At 64.2% G+C, this 18799-nt stretch overlaps 1 protein-coding gene across 1 annotated transcript in view; it reads right to left on the reverse strand.

Moving 5' to 3' along the window:
- HSPG2 (heparan sulfate proteoglycan 2) overlaps nt 1-18799 on the reverse strand; it is a 48852-nt gene that overhangs the window by 26438 nt on the left and 3615 nt on the right. Inside the window, 45 exon segments of the mRNA XM_065037697.1 lie at nt 21-107; nt 180-307; nt 391-504; nt 970-1200; nt 1297-1377; nt 1456-1548; nt 2333-2524; nt 2593-2733; nt 2819-2907; nt 2983-3032; nt 3122-3208; nt 3284-3411; nt 3488-3601; nt 3680-3791; nt 3871-3989; nt 4066-4245; nt 4328-4504; nt 5682-5822; nt 6840-6907; nt 7001-7059; nt 7144-7230; nt 7306-7433; nt 7515-7662; nt 7739-7935; nt 8624-8800; nt 8868-9031; nt 9096-9242; nt 9323-9471; nt 10037-10180; nt 11165-11300; nt 11382-11500; nt 11571-11607; nt 11610-11736; nt 11738-11809; nt 11811-11852; nt 12775-12828; nt 12830-12900; nt 12991-13020; nt 13023-13106; nt 13109-13146; nt 13938-13996; nt 14092-14201; nt 14434-14499; nt 14627-14710; nt 16120-16252. Of these exon segments, the coding sequence (XP_064893769.1) occupies nt 21-107; nt 180-307; nt 391-504; nt 970-1200; nt 1297-1377; nt 1456-1548; nt 2333-2524; nt 2593-2733; nt 2819-2907; nt 2983-3032; nt 3122-3208; nt 3284-3411; nt 3488-3601; nt 3680-3791; nt 3871-3989; nt 4066-4245; nt 4328-4504; nt 5682-5822; nt 6840-6907; nt 7001-7059; nt 7144-7230; nt 7306-7433; nt 7515-7662; nt 7739-7935; nt 8624-8800; nt 8868-9031; nt 9096-9242; nt 9323-9471; nt 10037-10180; nt 11165-11300; nt 11382-11500; nt 11571-11607; nt 11610-11736; nt 11738-11809; nt 11811-11852; nt 12775-12828; nt 12830-12900; nt 12991-13020; nt 13023-13106; nt 13109-13146; nt 13938-13996; nt 14092-14201; nt 14434-14499; nt 14627-14710; nt 16120-16252 (4994 nt within the window).

The raw sequence follows: 18799 nt of genomic DNA on the forward strand, positions 1-18799 counted from the left end.
GGGGTGCCACAGCCCCTCACCGCTCGCAGTACTGCCCGGCGTAGCCCGGCTCGCAGGCGGTGCAGCGGTACCCGCCGCCTCCCAGACTCTCACAGGTCCTGGAGAACCTGCGGGGGACACAGGGAGAGGTGGGGGCATGTCCCCTCCCCAGCACCCCCCGCCCCAGCACTGGCACTCACTGGTTTTCAGGGTACGGGAGGGGACAGGCGCAGGGCTGGCAGTCCTCGGGGGTCCCGGCGGTGGCATCCCCGTAGAAACCGGGGGCACATTGGTCACAGAAATCCCCTGCTGTGTTGTGCAGGCATCCCTGGGGGGACACACAAATATTTGGGGGTGCACACGTGTGATAGACACTCAGCCCCCCCAATTAATGCGGATGGAAGGACTCACGGAGCAGGCGCCGCTCTCGGGGTGGCAGCTCTCGGAGTGGCCGTTGCACTCGCAGAGCTCGCAGTGCCCCAGGTACAGCCCCCCCCCGGTGCGCGTGTAACCGGGGGCACAGTCCTGCCGGGGCAACAGAAATACGGGGTTCAGAGTTGTGAGCCCCCCTAAATATCCCTGGGAAGGGGGGTGATGCTGGGGTGATGCTGGGCGTGATACTGGGGGTGATGTTGCGGTGATGCAGGGGTGATGCTGGGGGTGATGCTGGGGTGGTGCTGGGGGGTGATATGGGGGTGATGCTGGGCACAATGTGGGGGTCATGCTGGGGTGATACTGGGGTAATACTGGGAGTGATACTGGGTGTGATACTGGGTGTGATACTGGGGTGAAGTCGGGGCGAAGTTGGGGTGATATTGAGGGTGATTTTGGGAGTGATGTTGGGGTGATGCTGGGGTGATTATGGGGGTGATGCTGGGGTGATACTAGGGGTGATACTAGGGGTGATACTAGGGGTGATATGGGGCTGATGGGAGTGACACAGGGGTGACATTGGGGTGATGCTGGGGGTGATGTTGGGCTGGGGCTCACCTGGCAGGACAGTCCCTGGTACCCAGGGGGGCAGCGACATTCCTCCACCTCGGGGGCAGGGGGCAGGCCGGGCTGGGGGGGCACGGCCACCTCCATGGTGACATCAGCGATGCTGGCGGCGGCTGTGCTGGTGGAGTAGGTGGCTCGGATGAGGATCTCGTCCAGGTCGGCCAAAGCCATCATGAGATGCTCCCGTGTCGCTGGCTGCCCGTCCGGCCGCTGCCAGTATTGCTGCGGGCAGAGGAGGGGGTCAAGGGGGGGCACAGCGGCTTGGGGCACTGTGGGGACAAGGGACATTGGGGACAAAAGCCACCAACATCCTCTTACCTCCCGAAAAATGATCTCGAAGGCCTGGGGGGTGTGCGGGGGCAGGTCGGCCTGGTACGCCACCAGTGTGATGTCGTTGCCCTGTGGATATGGGGAGGTCAAGGGGGGGTCCTGGTGTCACCATGTCACCCCCCCACCCCCACCCCAGCACCCCTGTACCGTGATCTGGATGTCGGCGTCAGGCAGAGGGGCTCCCTGCCCTCCCGGGGTGTAGGTCAGTGTGTAGCGGAGGCGCCCGCCGTATGAGCCCACCTGTGTGGGGACGGGATAGGGATGGGATGGGAACAGGGAAAAGGAAGAGAAAGGAAGAAGATGGGGATGTGGCCAGGGACGGGATGGGGAAGAGGATTGGAAAGGGAAAGGGACAGGGATGGGGATGACGGGATGGGGATGACGGGATGGGGATGACGGGATGGGGATGACGGGATGGGACAGGAATAGGATAGGATGGTATGGGATGGGGATGGGGATGATGGGGATGGGGATGATGGGGATGGGGATGATGGGGATGGGGATGATGGGGATGGGGACGGGGAAAGTGCAAGGGAAGAGGAAGAGGATGGGACAGGGTGGGAGATGGATTGGGATGGGGAAGGGAGGAGGAAGGGGGTGGGAATAGGACAAGAATGGGGATGGGGAAGAGGAATAGGACAAGAATGGGGATGGGGAAGAGAAATAGGATGGGGTTGGGATGGAAAAAGGAAAAGAAAAGAGAAAGGAGAGAGAAAAAAGAAAAAGGGAAGAGGAAAGAGGGGAAGGGAGGAAAAAGGGGGGAAAAAGGAAAAAGGGGGAAAGGTGGGAAAGGCAAAAGATGAAAAATGGAAGATGAAAAGGGAAGAAGGGAAGAAGGGAAGAAGGGAAGAAGGGAAGAAGGGAAGAAGGGAAGAAAGGAAAGGCAGGTGATGGGGAGGTTGTGCCCACCTCCTGTGGGGCCAGCACCCAGAGGTGCCCCTGGACACTGGGTGCAGCCACTGGGCTGGGAGCTCCCACGGGCACCCCTGTCCCTGGGGAGTGGGGATGGGGACACCCCCGTTACCTTGTCCCCCTGGTAGGGGGGCGGCAGCTGCCAGTAGTAGGAGTCAGGGGGCAGGTCCCCGAAGCGGTTGTAGCTCAGGCGGGGCTGGGGGGGCCCCAGCTCCACGGCGAAGCCGCTGCCCACGCGGGTGCTGCGCTGCCGGTTCACCAGCGCAAAGCCCTGGGCGTCCCCGGGGGTGAAGGGTGTGCGCACCTGCGGGGGGACGCGGTGAGCAGGGTGGGGACAGCTGGGGACAGCGCGGGGACGCGGGGGACACTCACGGTGGCGCGGGCGCGGGCGGCGCTGGCACAGTGCTGGACGATGCCCATGCAGAAGCAGGGCAGGCAGCCGCCCACCTCGCCGGCGCTCAGGTGGAAGTGGTGGGGACGGCAGGTGGCACATTGGGGACCCTCCACGTTGGCCTTTTTTAGTGGGGGGGAAACAGGGTGGGTGACATGGCCCCGTCACCCGCTCTGGCAGGGTTTGGGTGGCAGGGACAGGGCTCACCTTGCAGCGGCACCGCCCGTCGGCGTCACAGCCGTCACTGACGCTGCCGCGCGGGTCGCACTGGCACTGGCCGGTGGGGACACCCGGCGCTGGGGGGGACAGCGGTCACAAACAACCCCCCGCAGTGTGGGGACACCCCCTTGTCCCCTCCCCGTGACACTCACCTCGGCACGGCTCCCCCCGTGGCGGGTCCCCCACGTAGCCGGGTGCGCACCTGTAGGTGGGGACACCACAAAAAGCCCATGAGAAGGGGGGACGCACCCCAAAACTCACTGCCCCCCCCACCCCGGTGCCCCCTGGTACCTCTCGCAGAGGCGCCCGCTGTGTCCCGGGGCACAGGCGCTGCAGGTGGGCTGCCCATCACTGTCCTCGAAGCAGCTCTTGGTCACCCTGCGAGGACACAAGGGAACGGGTAACCCCCAGCCCATGTCCCCAAGGACATGGCAGGGGCGGGGGGGCACCTACTGGGTGTCACTGGGGGGTCCGTGGCAGGGACAGGGCTGGCAGTCACCCGGGGTGCCGCGGGTGGCATCACCGTAGTAGCCGAGTTGGCACTTGTCACATTGGTCACCCTCTGTGTGATCCCGGCAGCCCTGTGAAGGAGGGGGTGACAGTGTTGGCGGCATTGCCATGGGTGTCACCAGGGCGTGCCCAGTGTCCCCAGCTCACCTGGCAGATGCCGGTCTCGGGGTGGCACTCACTGGCGTGGCCGTGGCACTGGCACGGCTCACAGGTGCCCAGGTAGAGCCCGGCAGTGCTGCGGGTGTAGCCGGTGTCACAGTCCTACAGGGGGGACACGGGACAAGTGGGTCACCGCTCAGTGTCCCCAGGGCCCTGGGGAGGGGACAGCAAGGGGCTCACCTGGCAGGAGGCTCCACGGTACCCAGCGGGACAGGCACAATCCTCCACCTCCAGTGCTGGTGGGCGGCCGGTGGCGTGTGGCACCGCCACGTCCAGGGTGACATCGGCCAGCCTGCGGGGCGAGAGGGGACGTCCCCACCGCCCTGCCTGCCCCTGTCCCCATGTCCCCAGTGTCCCCCTATCCCCCATACCTGCTTTCCTCCTGGTGATCCGAGTAGGACGCCCGGATCATGAAGAGGTCCACGTCGGCCAGCGCCATCAGGAGATGCTCGCGGGTGGCGTCACGCCCGTCGGCCCGGCGCCAGGCACGCTGCGGCCACAACCGGTGGGTGACACCACGTCCCCGACCCCACCCCAGGGTGGGGGACACCCCCGCCACTCCTCACCTCACGGAAGGGCACAGTGACAGCGGTAGGGACGCCGGCAGGGGGGCTGGTGTCGGAGAAGTGCTCCAGGAGGATGCCGTTGCCCTGCAGCAGCACGTCGGGCTGGCGCGGCAGCGCTTGGGCACTCACCGGTGCCCGGTGCGTCACCGTGTACCGCAGCTCGCCACCGTATGATGTCACCTGCGGGGCGGGATTTGGTGAGGCTCAGCCAAGCTTGGGGACGGATGGTTTGTCCCCCAGGCATCCCCAGCGCTGCCGGCACCTTGTCCCCGGTGAAGGGCGCAGGCAGCACCCAGTAGTAGACGTCGCGGGGCAGCGTGTGGAAGGCGGTGAAGAGCAGCTCCCGCGGCGAGGAGAAGCGGGTGCCCTCACCCACCGTGCGGGTGCCGGCCAGGTTGGCCAGGCTGAGCGGCGGGGACTCCTCGGTCGTGAGTGTCACCTGCGGGGACAGGAAAGGGGTTTGGTGGGCACGGCATGGCACATCACACCATGGCACATCACACCATGGCATACCAACACGTGACGTGGCACAGGACAATGTGACACGGCACAGAATGGCGTTATATGGCATGGCACAACACGGCATGGCATGGCGCAGCAAGACATGGCGTAATGTGGCACTACATGACATGGCACAACATGGTACTACATGGCACGGCACAGCACTCCATGGCATGGCATGCCAATGCGTGACATGGCACAGGACAATGTGACATGGCACAACATGGCACTACACGGCATGGCACGTTACAGTGTGGCATAAAATGGCATGGCAAGACACCGTATGGGACAGCATGGCAGGACATGACAGCATGACGTAGCGCTGCATGGCACAGCATGGCATGACATGGCACAATGTGGCATGACATGACACGGCCTGGCATGGCATGGCAAGGCACAGCGTGGCATAACATGGCATGGCAAGACATGGCACATGATGGCATATAATGGCGCGGCATGACATAGCAAGATGTGGCAAGACATGGCACACAATGGTACAACATGGCAGGGTCCAGATGACATGGCTTGACACGACATAGCATGGCAAGGCTCGGTGTGGCGTAACGTGGCATACAATGGCACAGTATGGCAAGGTCCAGATGACATAGCTTAACACGACATAGCATGGCAAGGCTAAGCGTGGCATAATGTGGCATACAATGGCACAGTATGGCAAGGTCCAGATGACATGGCTTGACACGACATAGCCTGGCAAGGCTCAGCGTGGCGTAACGTGGCATACAATGGCACAGTATGGCAAGGTCCAGATGACATAGCTTAACACGACATAGCCTGGCAAGGCTCAGCGTGGCATAATGTGGCATACAATGGCACAGTATGGCAAGATGTGGCATGTGATGTCATATAATGGCACATAATGACATGGCACAGCATGGCAATACATGGCACAACACAGCAAGCCATGGTACACAACGGCACAACATGGCACGGCACGACGTGGCTCAACGCGACATAGGATGGCGCAACATGGCACAGGATAGCACGGCATGGCATAGCATGGCTTGGCATGACATAGACTGGCATGGCGTGGCAAAACATGACATAGGATGGCGCAACACGGCACGACATGGCCCGGCGCGGTCTGTGGTGGGTACCTGGTGGCGGCTCCAGGCGGAGCTGGCGCAGTGCCGCGAGACGCCCATGCAGAAGCAGGGCAGGCAGCCCTCGGGGTTGGCCGCGCTCAGGTGGAAGGTGCCGGCGGCGCAGGAGTCGCAGAGCCGGCCCCGCACGTTGGGCTGCGGGGACAGGGAGGGTGGGTGCCCAAGGAGATGGGTGGGAGCAGCTGGGGGCTGGGAAATGGGGGGCTGGGGTGGGGGGTGCTGTGGGGTGGGGTCTGCTGCGGAGTGGAAATTGGGGTGGGGGGTGGGTGATGTGGGCTGGACTGGGTGCTGGGGCGGGGGTTGGACTGGGTGCTATGGGGGACTGGAATCGGTGCTATGGAGGGTTGGCATGGGTGCTGGGAGGATACCGGACTGGGTACTATAGGGAAACCCACTGGATGTCCCAGGGATTGGACTGGGTGTTAAGGGGGCAGACTGGGTGCTATGGGAGACTGGAATGAGTGCTGGGGAGGCACACTGGGTGCTATAGGGGATCCCACTGGGTGTCCCAGGGATTGGACTGGGTGCTGTGGGGACAGACTGGGTGCTATGGGGGACTGGAATGGGTGCTGGGGGGATCAGACTTGGTGCCAGGGGGTGAGACTAGGTGGGACTGGCTGCTGGGAGGGGACCGAACTGGGTGCTATAGGGGATCCCACTGGGTGCCCCAGAGATTGGACTGGGTGCTATGGGAACAGACTGGGTGCTATGGAGGTGGGACTGGGTGCTATGGATTGGACTGGGTCCCATAGGGATCAAATGGAGTGCTACAGGGTTTGGAATGGGTGCTGGGGGGGGTTGGAATGGGTGCCCCAGGGATGGGACTGGGTACCATGGGGGTGGGACTGGGTGCTGGCAGGAGAACCAGACTGGGTTCTAAAGGGGAACCCACTGGGTACCCCAGGGATTGGGCTGGGTGCTATGGGGGTTGGAATGGGTGCTGGGGGGGCAGACTGGGCGGTACAGTGGATAACACTGGGTGCTATGGGGATGGGACTGGGTGCCACAAGGGGTGTGCTCAGAATAGTGGGGATGAGACTGGGGACCCCACTGGGTGCTACAGGGGGGTCACACTGGGTGCTATATGGGATTGCACAGGGTGTGGTGGGGGATGGGAGCACCCAGCCCACCCGCCAGGGTCCCTGTCCCCACCTTGCAGCTGCAGGTGCCACCAGCTCCATCCTTGCCCCCCCGCGCATCGCACTTGACCAGCTCCTGGCCTGCGGGCAGTGAGAGTGAGGGTGGGGGCACCCATGGGTAGGGGGTGCCACCCATGGGTGCAGGGGACCCCACAAGCAGCCCCCAGCACTCACCGATGGGGGTGCACTTGCCGCCCGGCTGGATGGGGTCACCCTCGTAGCCTGGGGCACACCTATGGGGACAGGGGGGTGGTGGGTGGGGGGTGTCAGGTGCGGGGGTTATAGGGAACCCCTCCACCACAGGGACCCGCACCCACCTCTCGCAGCGCCGGCCGGCGTAACCGGGCGCGCAGGCGTCGCAGGTGGCCTGGCCGTCCGTGTCCATAAAGCACGACTCCGAAAACCTGCGGGTGACGGTGACAGTGACACCAGGAAGGGGACATTTCACTGGGGGGGGGTCTCCTGGGGTTGTCACCCACCTGCGGCTTGGCTCAGTGTAGGGACAGGGACACGGGTGACAGGCGGTGGCCGTGCCCTTGGTGGCATCACCGAAGAAGCCGGGTTTGCATTTCTCGCATTGGGGACCCTCTGTGTTGTGCTGGCAGTTCTGGGGGGGGACACGTGTGACATGGGAGGGTGGTGACACCCCACCACATCCCCCTGTCACTCTGTCACCCCTCTTCCTTACCAGGCAGTGCCCAAAAACAGGGTCGCAGGTGCTGGAGTGGCCGTGGCAGCCGCAACCGGAGCAGGTCCCCAAGTAGGGTCCCCCTGTCACCCGCTCGAAGCGGGCAGCACAGCGCTGGCACGACAGCCCCGCATAGCCCACGGGGCACCTGGGGACACAGCAGCATGACGGTGGCATCGCCATGGTGGTGGCACCAAACCCACCACCTCACCACCAGCGGTCACCTGCACTCCTCAACGTCCCCAGCCAGTCCCAGGCCGGTGTCACCAGGGCTGGTGACGTCCATGGCCACGTCGCTGAGCCCCACGCTGGCCATCCGCCCGTCGTACACGGCGCGGATGAAAATGCCCTCCAGCCCCTGCAGCACCAGCAGCAGCAGCTCCCGGCTCACCGGGTTCCCCGCCTCGTCCTCCCAGTGTTCCTGCGGGTGCAGTGACACCCGTGTCACCCGGGGGTGCCAGCACTGGCATCACCCGCTCACCAACAACACTGGTGTCACTCGCCCGGCACCACCAGCATCGCCCACCTGCCACCAGCAGCATTGCCTCCACCACCATCGTCATCACCATCATCATCGCCCACCATCACCCCCACACCCCCATCACACACCCACACCCCCCCAACATCACCCACCATCATCATCACCCATTTGGCGCCAGCACCACCATCGCCCCCACCCCATCATCATCACCCCTGCCCACCATCACCCATCACCATCATCATCACCACCCACCTGACACCAGAATCACCATCACCCACCCCACCATCACCATCCCCCATTTGGTGCCAGAATCACCATGACCCCCCTACCATTGCCCCCCACCACCATCACCCCCCTATAACCTCCCCCATCACCTCACCACCATCATCATAAACCATTTGGCACCAGCACCAACATGATCCCCCCCGCCACCACCCCCCATCATCACTCATCTGGCACCAGAGCCACCATCACGCCCCACACCATCACCCTCCCCCCATCATCATCACCCCCACTACCATCATCATCATCATCAATCATTTGGCACCTGCATCACCATCATCACACCCCATCATCCTCCCACCATCATCCCCCCAACCATCACCTCCCCCCTCCACCTCCCACCCACCTCGGTGAGGGGCAGGTGTCTCCGGTTGGGGACATCGGGCTGGGTGGCCCCGGCGCGTGCCCGCAGCTGCCGCCCATGTCCCCGCAGCACCACGTCGGGGTGGCTGGTGGGCTCGGGGGGGCCCCTCCCCAGCCGGTACCGTATGCCGTAGCTCAGCACTCCCCCGTAGGCATCCACCTGCACCAGCAGGACATCAGCACCCGCGCCACTGCCGTCCTCAGCCCCTTGTCCCCCCCGCTGTCACCTTGTCCCCAAGGAAGGTGTCAGGCAGTGCCCAGAAGGCGTCGAGCGCCAGGAAGCGTCGGGACAGGTCCAGGAGCTGGAATTCCTCGGCGCCCGCGTCCACGTGCAGCTGGGTGGCCGAGAGCACCGGCGAGGATGGCGCCGCCAGCACCGTCACGTTGACACCTGCGAGGACACGCTCAGCCCCTGCTGTGCCCCTTGTCCCCCGCCCCTTGTCCCCAAGACTCACCCTTGAAGTCGTCGGGGCGGTCGAAGCGCAGGTGCAGGCGGTGGCGGCGCCGGGCGGTGGCGCGGCAGGAGGTGGTGACGCCAAAGCAGAAGCAGGGCCGGCAGCGGGATGTCCCCGTCACCTGGAAGTGGCCCTCGGGGCACGGCCCTGCGGGGGACAGCGGGTGACGGGGACGGCGCCACGGCCAGGGGGGCGGGCTGGAGAGGGGACGGCGGAGGGACGCTCACCGGGGCGGGTGACGGTGAGGATGCTGTCGGGGATGCCGAACACCATGCCCAGGTTGTTGATGGCCTCGCAGGTGTAGGCGCCTTGGTCGGCTTCTTTCACGTCCCGGATGGTCAGTGTCCCCTGCCCGGCCTCGCTCACGATCGACACCCTGCACAGCACCCTTGGCACCCGGCACACCCAGCACCCAAAACCAGCACCAGCACCCCGGGGGGAGCACAGCCCCGCTGCGCCCCCTGCTCACACCCAGGCCCCGCCCCCAATTCAAGCTCCGCCCCCAACTACAAGTCCCGCCACCCCTTCAAGCCCCGCCTACCGGGTAGCTCCCCATCCAGAGCCTTGTTGGCCTTTGGCTCCGCCCACCACTTCAGGCCCCGCCCTAACTAGAAGTACTGCCCCGCGTTTAAGCCCCTCCCACCACCAGAGGCCCCACCCCCAAAGCCCAAGCCCCTCCTACCACTGCAGGCCCCGCCCCAAGCACAAGCCCCTCCCACCACATCAGCCCTAAAGCACAAGCCCCGCCCACCGCAGGCCACACCCCAATCACAAGCCCCTCCCTAAATGATAAGTCCCTCCCATCATAAGCCCCACCCCGTCCTCCAAGTCCCTCCCACCAAACCCCACAGCTGACTGCCCTCTCCCCTGCCGACCAATCCCCCTAGAGCGTGCCTCTTATGCCCCGCCCACCGGGCCCCGCCCACGGAAGCCCCGCCCACCTGTGACTGCTGGGGGTGTGGCCCCAGTTGAGGCGCCAGGTGATGATGGGGTTGGGGACACCGGTGGCCACGCAGGTGAAGGTGACAGTCTGTCCCGGCACCGCCCGCACCGACTCCCGCGGAGCGTTACCACCTGCGGGGGCACTGCCGCCCCCCCGTGTCACCAACATTGTCACCGTCACCCACCAGTGGAGACACTGCCCAACCCCCCATGTCACCAACCCTGTCACCATCACCACCAGTGGGGGGCACTGTCCACCCCCTCATGTCACCAACCCTGTCACCATCACCACCAGTGGGGACACTGCCCACACCCGCCTGTCACCACTTGCCCACCAGCACTGTAGGGACCGGGGCACCAGCACTTGGTCCCCAGTCTGCTTGGAGACAGTGTCACCAGTGGGGCACTGCTCAGGGACAGGGGCACTAGTACCGGGTCCCCACCCTGGCTTGGGGACAGGGGTCACCAGCAGCAGCTTGGGGATGTGGCACCCAGCACGCTGCTGTGGCACGGCCTCCCCAGTGTGGCACTGCCTGGGGACAGGGTCACCAGCACCAGGTCCCCAGTGTGTCTCAGGGACAGGGTCCCCAGTGCCGTACCAGCACAGTGCCATGGCACAGAGTCCTCAGGCACAGTGTCCCCAACCTGGTGCCATGACACAGTGTCCCCAGCCCAGTACCATGACAGCATCCCCAGGCACAGTGTCCCCAGCCCGTGGATGCAGCATCCTGGCACACCACCACAACAATGTCCCCAGCCTGGTGTCTCCAAGGCAGCTTGGGCACAGCGTCCCCAGCCTGGTGTCATGGCACAGGATCCCCGGCAGGACCTGGGGGTCCCTTGCACAGGTTGGCACAGTGTCCCCAGGCCTAGTTGCCATGCCACAGGGTCCCCAAGCAGTGTCCCCAGCCCAGTACCATGTCACAGGATCCCTGTGTGCAGTGTCCCCAGCCTGATGCCATTGCACAGGGTCCCTGGCAAAGCTCGGGCACAGTGTCCCCAGCCCAGTGCCACCACATCCCGGCACAGCTCAGGCACCGCACCCCCAGCACCGGCACCACGTCCCCCCACACCTGGCCAAGCTGTCCCCCCCCAGCAGCGCTGTCCTCCCACCCGGTGTCACTCACCGCAAGCCGACCTCGTCGGAGCGGTCAGATAGGCAGTCGGGCTCACGGTCGCACTGGTAGCTGGCGCGGATGCAGGTCCCGCTGGCCACGCACCGAAACTCTGCTGGCCCGCACGCCGCGCCGGGCGCTTTGGTGGCTGCAGTGGTGACAGCACCATGCAGTCAACCGGGCAGCACATCCCCACGCATGTCCCCAACCCCGCGTGTCCCCAACTCACGGCAGCCGCTCTCGTCGGAGCCGTCGCCGCAGTCGTTCTCGCCGTCGCAGCGCCAGAGCTTGAGCGCGCAGTGCCCGTTGGCGCACTTGAACTCGTTGGGTTCGCAGGGCGAGGGGGTCCTGGGTGACATGGTGGGGTCAGCACCCACAGGGTGAACCCCCGAAGCCCCAAACGTCCCCCCCAAACTCACCGCACGCCTCCTCGTCACTGCCGTCGGCGCAGTCGGCTCCCCGTCGCACACGTAGTCACGGGGGACGCAGCGCCCGTCGGCACAGGCGGCTTCACCCGCCTGGCACCCGCTGTACCCCCCCGGCACGGCGGGTTTTGGGGGACGGGGGGTGTGGGGGCGGCGGGGGGGGCGACGGGGGGGTGGTGGCGGCGGTGACGGTGCTGAGCGGGCGGGTGGTGGCGGCAGGACGGGCAGTGGTGGCGGCGGACGGGCAGTGGTGGCGGGCGCCCGGGTGGAGGGGTCTGCGGGGATCGGGGGTTATGGGGGATATGTGGGTACAAGAGAGGGATATGGGGTGCAGGGGGGTAATGGGGGAAATGGGGTTGTGGGGCTGTAGGGGGGGTTATGGGGAGGGCTATGGGGGGAATTGGGTGAGAGGGGGGAAATGGGGGTGCAGGGGGAGTCTATGGGGGAATGGGGTGCAAGGGGGTTATGGGGTGAAATGAGCATTGTGGGGGCTATGCGGGGGCTATGGGGGTGTGAGGGGGTGATATGGGGTGCAGGGGAGTTAATGGGGGGAAATGGGGTTGTGGGGGTCTAGGGGGGTTATGGAGGGTTATGGGAGAAATGGGTGTGAGAGGGGGGATATGGGAATGGAGGGAGGTTTATGCGGGGAAATGGGGGTGTCGGAGGGATATGAGGGTGCAGGGGCTTGTGGGGGCGTAGGGGGTTATGGGGGACTATGGGGTGGAAATGGTGCGAGGCAGGTGAATGGTGTTGCAGGGGGGGATATGGGAGGAAATGGGGTGGTGTGGGGGGAGGTCTATGGAGGAATGGGGTGCTGGGGGGTTATGGGGGTGAAATGGGGGTGTTGAGGGGGCATCTGGGGGTGGAGGGGGTTTTATGGGGGGAAATGGGGTGCAGGGGGATGTGGGGGCTATGGGTGTGCAGGGGGAGTATATGGGGGGAATGGGGTGCAGGGGGGTTATGAGAGTGAAATGGGGTTGCGAGGGGCCATGGGGGGAAATAGGGGCTCAAGGGGCAATATGGGGGTGCAGGGGGTTATGGGGGAATTGGGGGTTGTGGGGGTGCAGGGGGCAGTTATGGGGGAAGGGAGGTGTGGGGGGGGGGCTGATGGGGAGAAACAGGGTGTGCAGTGGAGTTCTGGGGGGTCCAGAGGGTTATGGGTGCAGGGGGGCTCTGCGTGGTCTCTGGGGGTCTCACCGCAGCCCATCTGTCGGAGCCGTCGCGGCAGTCGTGCCGCCGGTCACACCGGTACTACGCTGGCGACGCACTCGCCGCTGCCGCAGCGGAACTCCAGCGGGGTGCAGGCGGGCGGCGGGGGGGTCACTGTGCGACAAGCGATGGATCCATGGGTGCTCCGAGCCCCCCAACCCCCCCCAGAACCCCCTGGACCCCCATTCCCCCCACAGCGCTCACCAGCCCCCAGGTGGCGGAACTGAAGCCCAGGGGGGATGTGTGGTAGGAGGCGATGGAGCCCCCGGCCAGCAGGTCCCGCAGGACCCCCCCCAGCTGCGCCACGTCCCCGTTCCTCCCGAGCCCACGTCCAGCTCCACGAACACGTCGCCGCCACCTCTCTGGGGGGAAATGGTGGTCAGCACCCCAAAATTGCTCTGTTGTGCACCCCAAGCTTCCACCCTGCACCCCCTAAATCGCCCCGTTGATGCTGATGGGTCTGTACCCTACAAATTTTGCTGGCAGCGCTAAAATCTCCCTACACCCCAAAACCTCATGTGTATCGCAACCTCCCCTGCACCCCAAAACAATCCCTCCACCCCAAAACCTCACCTGTATCCCAAACCTCCCTGCACCCCAAACCTCATGTGTATCCTCAACCTCCCCTGCACCCCCAAACCTCACATGTATCCCCAACCTGCCTGTATCCCCAAAACATCCCCTGCATCCCAAAACCTCACCTGTACTCCAAAAAACTCCCCTGTACCCCCAAAACCTCCCTGCTCCCCAACCCCTCCACAGCACCCCCAAACCTCCCCAACACCCCTACCCTCCCTATAGCCCCCAAACTTCTCCATTGGCCTTCCCAATCACCTCAAAGCTCCCAGCACCCCCAAACCTCCCCAGACCCCTAACTTCCCTATAGCCCCCCCAAACTTCACTATTGGCTTCCCAATCACCCAATTCTCCCTGTGCCCCCAAACTTCCCCAGCACCCTCAAAACCTCCCCACAGCCCCCCAAATCTCCCCTGCACCCCCAAACCTCCCCTGCACCCCCAATCCCCCCCAAATCTCCCCAGTGCCCCCCAACTCCTCATCACCCCAACCCCTCCACCCCCCCAATTCCCCTTGCACCCCCAAACCTCCAAGCCCCCCCCCCAAATTCCCCCAGGCCCCCCCAAACCGCTCACTTGATGAAGACCACGCTGACCACCTGCTCCCCGGGCACCTTGTAATACTCCGACTCCAGCTGATTGGAGGGGGACAGCGAAAAATGGGGGGGTCAGCGTGGACCCTTGGGTGTCCCCCACCCCCAGCACCCCTTCCCAGGGACCCCCCCTTTACCGCATCCACCACGGCCTCAGAAATCTCCCGGAACTCCTCGGATTCAGGGTCCTCCAGCTGCCGGCTGTAGTCGATGCTGCGGGTGAAGTTCACCAGCGCACGGAAATAAACTGGGGGGGACGGCGAAAAATGGGGGGACGGGGGTTAATAATGGGCGAGGGGGTGAAATCTGCACCCCAAAAAATACCCCTCTGTGACCCCCCCCCACATCCAGATGTGACCCAGATCCAGATATGCCCCCCATCCAGATGTGATGATATCTGGGGTTGGTGGAATATATAGGAGTCAGGGGGAAAAGTGGGGGTGTAGCAAAGGGGGGGGAGCGCAAAATGTGTCACTTACTGAGCGGGGGGTCGTCCTCGGGCTCGGCCACCACCATGCCCGCCGGTGCGGGGGGGGGCCCGGGCGCTGCCCCCCGAGGAGGAGGAGGAGGAAGAGGAAGAAGAAGAGGAGGAAGAGGAGGATGGAGACAGAGCTTGAGAGCGGTGACAGGGGACAGCCCGGGGACAGGGGCCACCCCACGGCGTCCCCTTACCAGTGGGTGTCAGCCCGACGATGGGGACATGGGTGGTGGTCGCTGGCAGCCAGGTGACACCGCTGCCATCCTCGCCGCTGCCATCTGCAATGGGGACAGTGTGGGTGGCACCAGGTTGGCACCTACCCATGGTGACATCTACCCAGGGTGGCACCAACCCACCCGGTACCACCGTATGGCTGGATGGCATCAGGTCCCACTGCCATCTGCAATAGGGACAGTGCGAGTGGCACCCAGGGTGGTACCCAGGGTGGCACCAACCAGGGTGACAGCCACCCATGGTGGCACCAACCCTCACAGTGTCACCTTACTGCCAGATGCCACTGCCATCTGCAATGGGGACAGTGCGAGTGGCACCCAGGGTGGCACCCACCCACCTAGTGCCACCTTTCTGCTGGGTGCCACCAGGTCCTGTTGCCATCTCCAATGGGGACAGCAGAGGTGGCACCCAGCATGGCACCCGGCTCTGATGGCACCCATGCATGGTGACAGCCAGCCATGGTGACACCTTCCCGTGGTGGCACCCAGTGCCACCTTTCCACCAGATGCCACCATATCCCACTGCCATCTGGATGAGGGACAGTGCAAGTGGCACCTGCCCATGGTGACATTCAGCCACCATGTCACCAACCCACCTGGTGCCACCTTAACGCTGGATGCCACCAAATCCCATTCCCATCTGCAGTGGGGACAGTGCGAGTGGCACCCAGGGTGGTACCCAACCATGACGGCACCCACCAGGGTGACACCCACCCATGGTGGCACCAACCCTCACAGTGTCACCTTACTGCCAGGTGCCATCAGATCCCACTGCCATCTGCAATAGGGACAGGGTGGGTGGCACCCAGGGTGACAGCTACACAAAGTGACATCCACTTCACAGTGACACTCACTCACCCAGTGCCACCTTACTGCCAGATGCCACCATGTCCTGTTGCCATCTGCAATGGGGACCGCAGGGGTGGCACCCATGGTGACACCCACCCCCTCATGGCACCCAGTACCACCTTTCCAAGAGATGCCACCAGATCCCGCTGCCATCTGCAACGGGGACAGTGGAGGTGGCACCCAGCGTGGCACCCAACCGTGATGGCACCCCCCCACGGTGACAGCCACTCATGGTGACACCTACCCATGGTGGCACCTGGTGCCACCTTTCCACCAGATGCCACCAGGTCCCGCTGCCATCTGCAGTGGGGACAGCACGAGTGGCACCTACGGGGGCACCCACCCATGGTGGCACCTACTCATAGTGACACTCCCCACGGTGACACCCACCCAGAGTGGCACCCATCGACCTAGTGCCACCTCACTGCCAGATGCCACTGCCATCTGCAATGGGGACCGCAGGGGTGACACCCACCCCCTCATGGCACCCAGCGACACCTTCCCACCAGATGCCACCAGGTCCCGCTGCCATCTGCAATGGGGACAGCGTGCGTGGCACCCAGGGTGGCACCCTCCATGGTGACACCCCCCACGGTGTCACTCACCGCCGGATGCCACCAGGTCCTCATCGTCGGAGAGCTGTGCGTAGTAGCGGCGTCCCCGCGTCCCCCCGACGTGATCGGCCACCGTGTCCTCGGGGAAGGAGGTCTCGGCCACGCCCCGGGTGCCGCGGGTGACCTGGGGGGAACACACCGGTCACCCCCCCGCTGGGTGTCCGGCCACGTCACCGCGGGGGGGACACGGGGGGCCGGGCCGGGGCTGCATTGCTGCGCGGTGGCGTCACCGCGGGGATGAGCTCATCGTCCCCCTGCATTCCTGAGCGCCACGGCAGCGCACACGCGTGTGCAACACGGGGTGGGGGGAGAGCGGGCTGGGCACACGCGTGTGCAAAGCTGCACATGTGCACGCTGACACATGGCTGTGCGCACGCGTGTGTGCACCATTGTACGTGTGCACCAGCACAGGAATGTGTGCATACTGGCACATGGCTGCACACACGTGTTTGCACCACCACGTGCATGCACAGACACAGGGATGCGTGTGCACACTGACACGTGGCTGTGCAATGCATTTGCAGCTTTATGCATGTGCACTGACCTGGGGATGCGTGTGCACACGGGTTTGCACCATTACGTGCATGCACAGACACAGGGATGTCTGTGCACACTGACACATGGCTGTGCACGCACATTTGCACATTTGTGCAAGTGCACTGACCCAGGAGTGCGTGTGCACACATCTGCACCATTACATGTACGCACAGACACAGGGATGCGTGTGCACACTGACACGTGGCTGTGCACATACGTTTACACCTTTACACACGTGCACTGACCCGGGGATGCGTGTGCACACGTTTGCACCGATGCAGGGACACACATAGCAGCGTGTGGCTGAGCATGTGTTTGCACTACTACATGTGCGCACTGGCACACGTGCACACACGGACACAAGGTTGTGCACATGCATTTACACCACCACACTCCTGCACCAACACAAGGATGCGTGTGCACAATGACACGGCCATACACGTGTGTTTGCACCACTGCACATGTGCACCAACACGAGGACGCGCGTGCACAATGACACGACCATGCACGTGTGTTTGCACCACTGCACGTGTGCACCGACATGGGGACGTGTGTGCACGGTGGCGTGTGGCTCTGGACACGTGTCGCCGCACGCGTCAACCTGCAGCTGTGCACACGCATTTGCACCACCACACGTGTGCACCGACACGTGACCGCGCACACCCATTTGCACCGCGCTACGTGCACACACGTGCAACAACCCACACACGTGTGTGCAGCGACAAACCAACACCCAAGTGCGCACTCGCCCCCGTGTGTGCACCCCCGCAGCGCCACGTGCCATTTGCACCCCCGACCGTGTGCCCCCCCGTGGGTGCCCCCCACCCATGTGGTGCCAGCGTTGGGTGCCCCCCCGCCCCGGCGCCCGCGGCGCACAGGAATCCGATGGGGCAGCACTTTGCTGTGCAAACAACGCCGGGGGATTAAGCGGGTGCGCGGGGGGGGGGAACGACAAAAAGGGGGGACAAGGGGGGACGTGGCCACTTGCCCACACAAGGCGGGGGGGACGCAGCACCCCACGGGTGCCAACACTGCCACGGCTGCTCAGGAGGGGGGTGCAGAGGGGAAACTGAGGCACGGAGGAGCCCGTGGGTGCAGGGAGCGTGCGGGTGCTGCGCCCCTTCTCCCCACATGTGCACCGAGCGTGTGGGGTCTCTGCTCTCCCTACACACACACTGAACATGTGGGGTGTCTGCCCCACTCCCCACACGTACACCAAGCGTGTGGGGTCTGTGCCCCCTCTCCCCACTCATGTACTGAGCATGTGGGTTCTCTGCCATCACCCCCCACACATGCGCTGAGCGTGTGGGGTCTCTGCCCCTTCTCCCCACACACGCACCAAGCTGAGGGTGCTCACCCCACCCCCCACACATGCACTGAGCGTGTGGGGTCTCTGCTCTAACTCCCCACACATGCAACAAGCATGTAGGGTCTCTGCCCCCTCTCCCCACACATGTACCGAGTGTGTGGGGTCTCTATTCTCACTCCCCGCACATGCATGAAGCTGGGGGTGCTCAGCCCCACTCCCCACACGTGTACTGAGCGTGTGGGGTCTCTGCCATCACACCCCACACATGCACTGAGCGTGTACATGTTCAGCCCCACTCCCCACACGTGTACTGAGTGTGTGGGGTCTCTGCCATCATGCCCCACACATGCACTGAGCGTGTACATGTTCAGCCCCACTCCCCACACGTGCACTGAGCACGTGGGTTCTCTGCCCACTCTCCCCACACCTGCACTGAGCTCATGGGGTCTCTTCTCACTCCCCACACACGCACCAAGCTGGGGGTGCTCAGCCCCACTCCCCACACATGCACTGAGCGCATGGGGTCTCTGCTCTCCCCACACATGTACTGAGTATGTGGGTTCTCTGCCACCACCCCACACACACGCACTGAGTGTGTGGGTTCTCTGCTCTGACTCCCCACACAAGCAACAAGCATGTAGGGTCTCTGCCCCCTCTCCCCACACATGTACAGTGTGTGTGGGGTCTCTGCTCTCACTCCCCACACATGCACGAAGCTGGGGGTGCTCAGCCCCACTCCCCACACATGTACTGAGCGTGTTCGTGCTCAGCCCCACTCCCCACATGTGCACCGAGCATGTGGGTTCTCTGCCCCCTCTCCCCACA

Source organism: Columba livia, chromosome 21 (genome assembly GCF_036013475.1).
Source record: "Columba livia isolate bColLiv1 breed racing homer chromosome 21, bColLiv1.pat.W.v2, whole genome shotgun sequence".
Classification (NCBI taxonomy): domain Eukaryota; kingdom Metazoa; phylum Chordata; class Aves; order Columbiformes; family Columbidae; genus Columba; species Columba livia.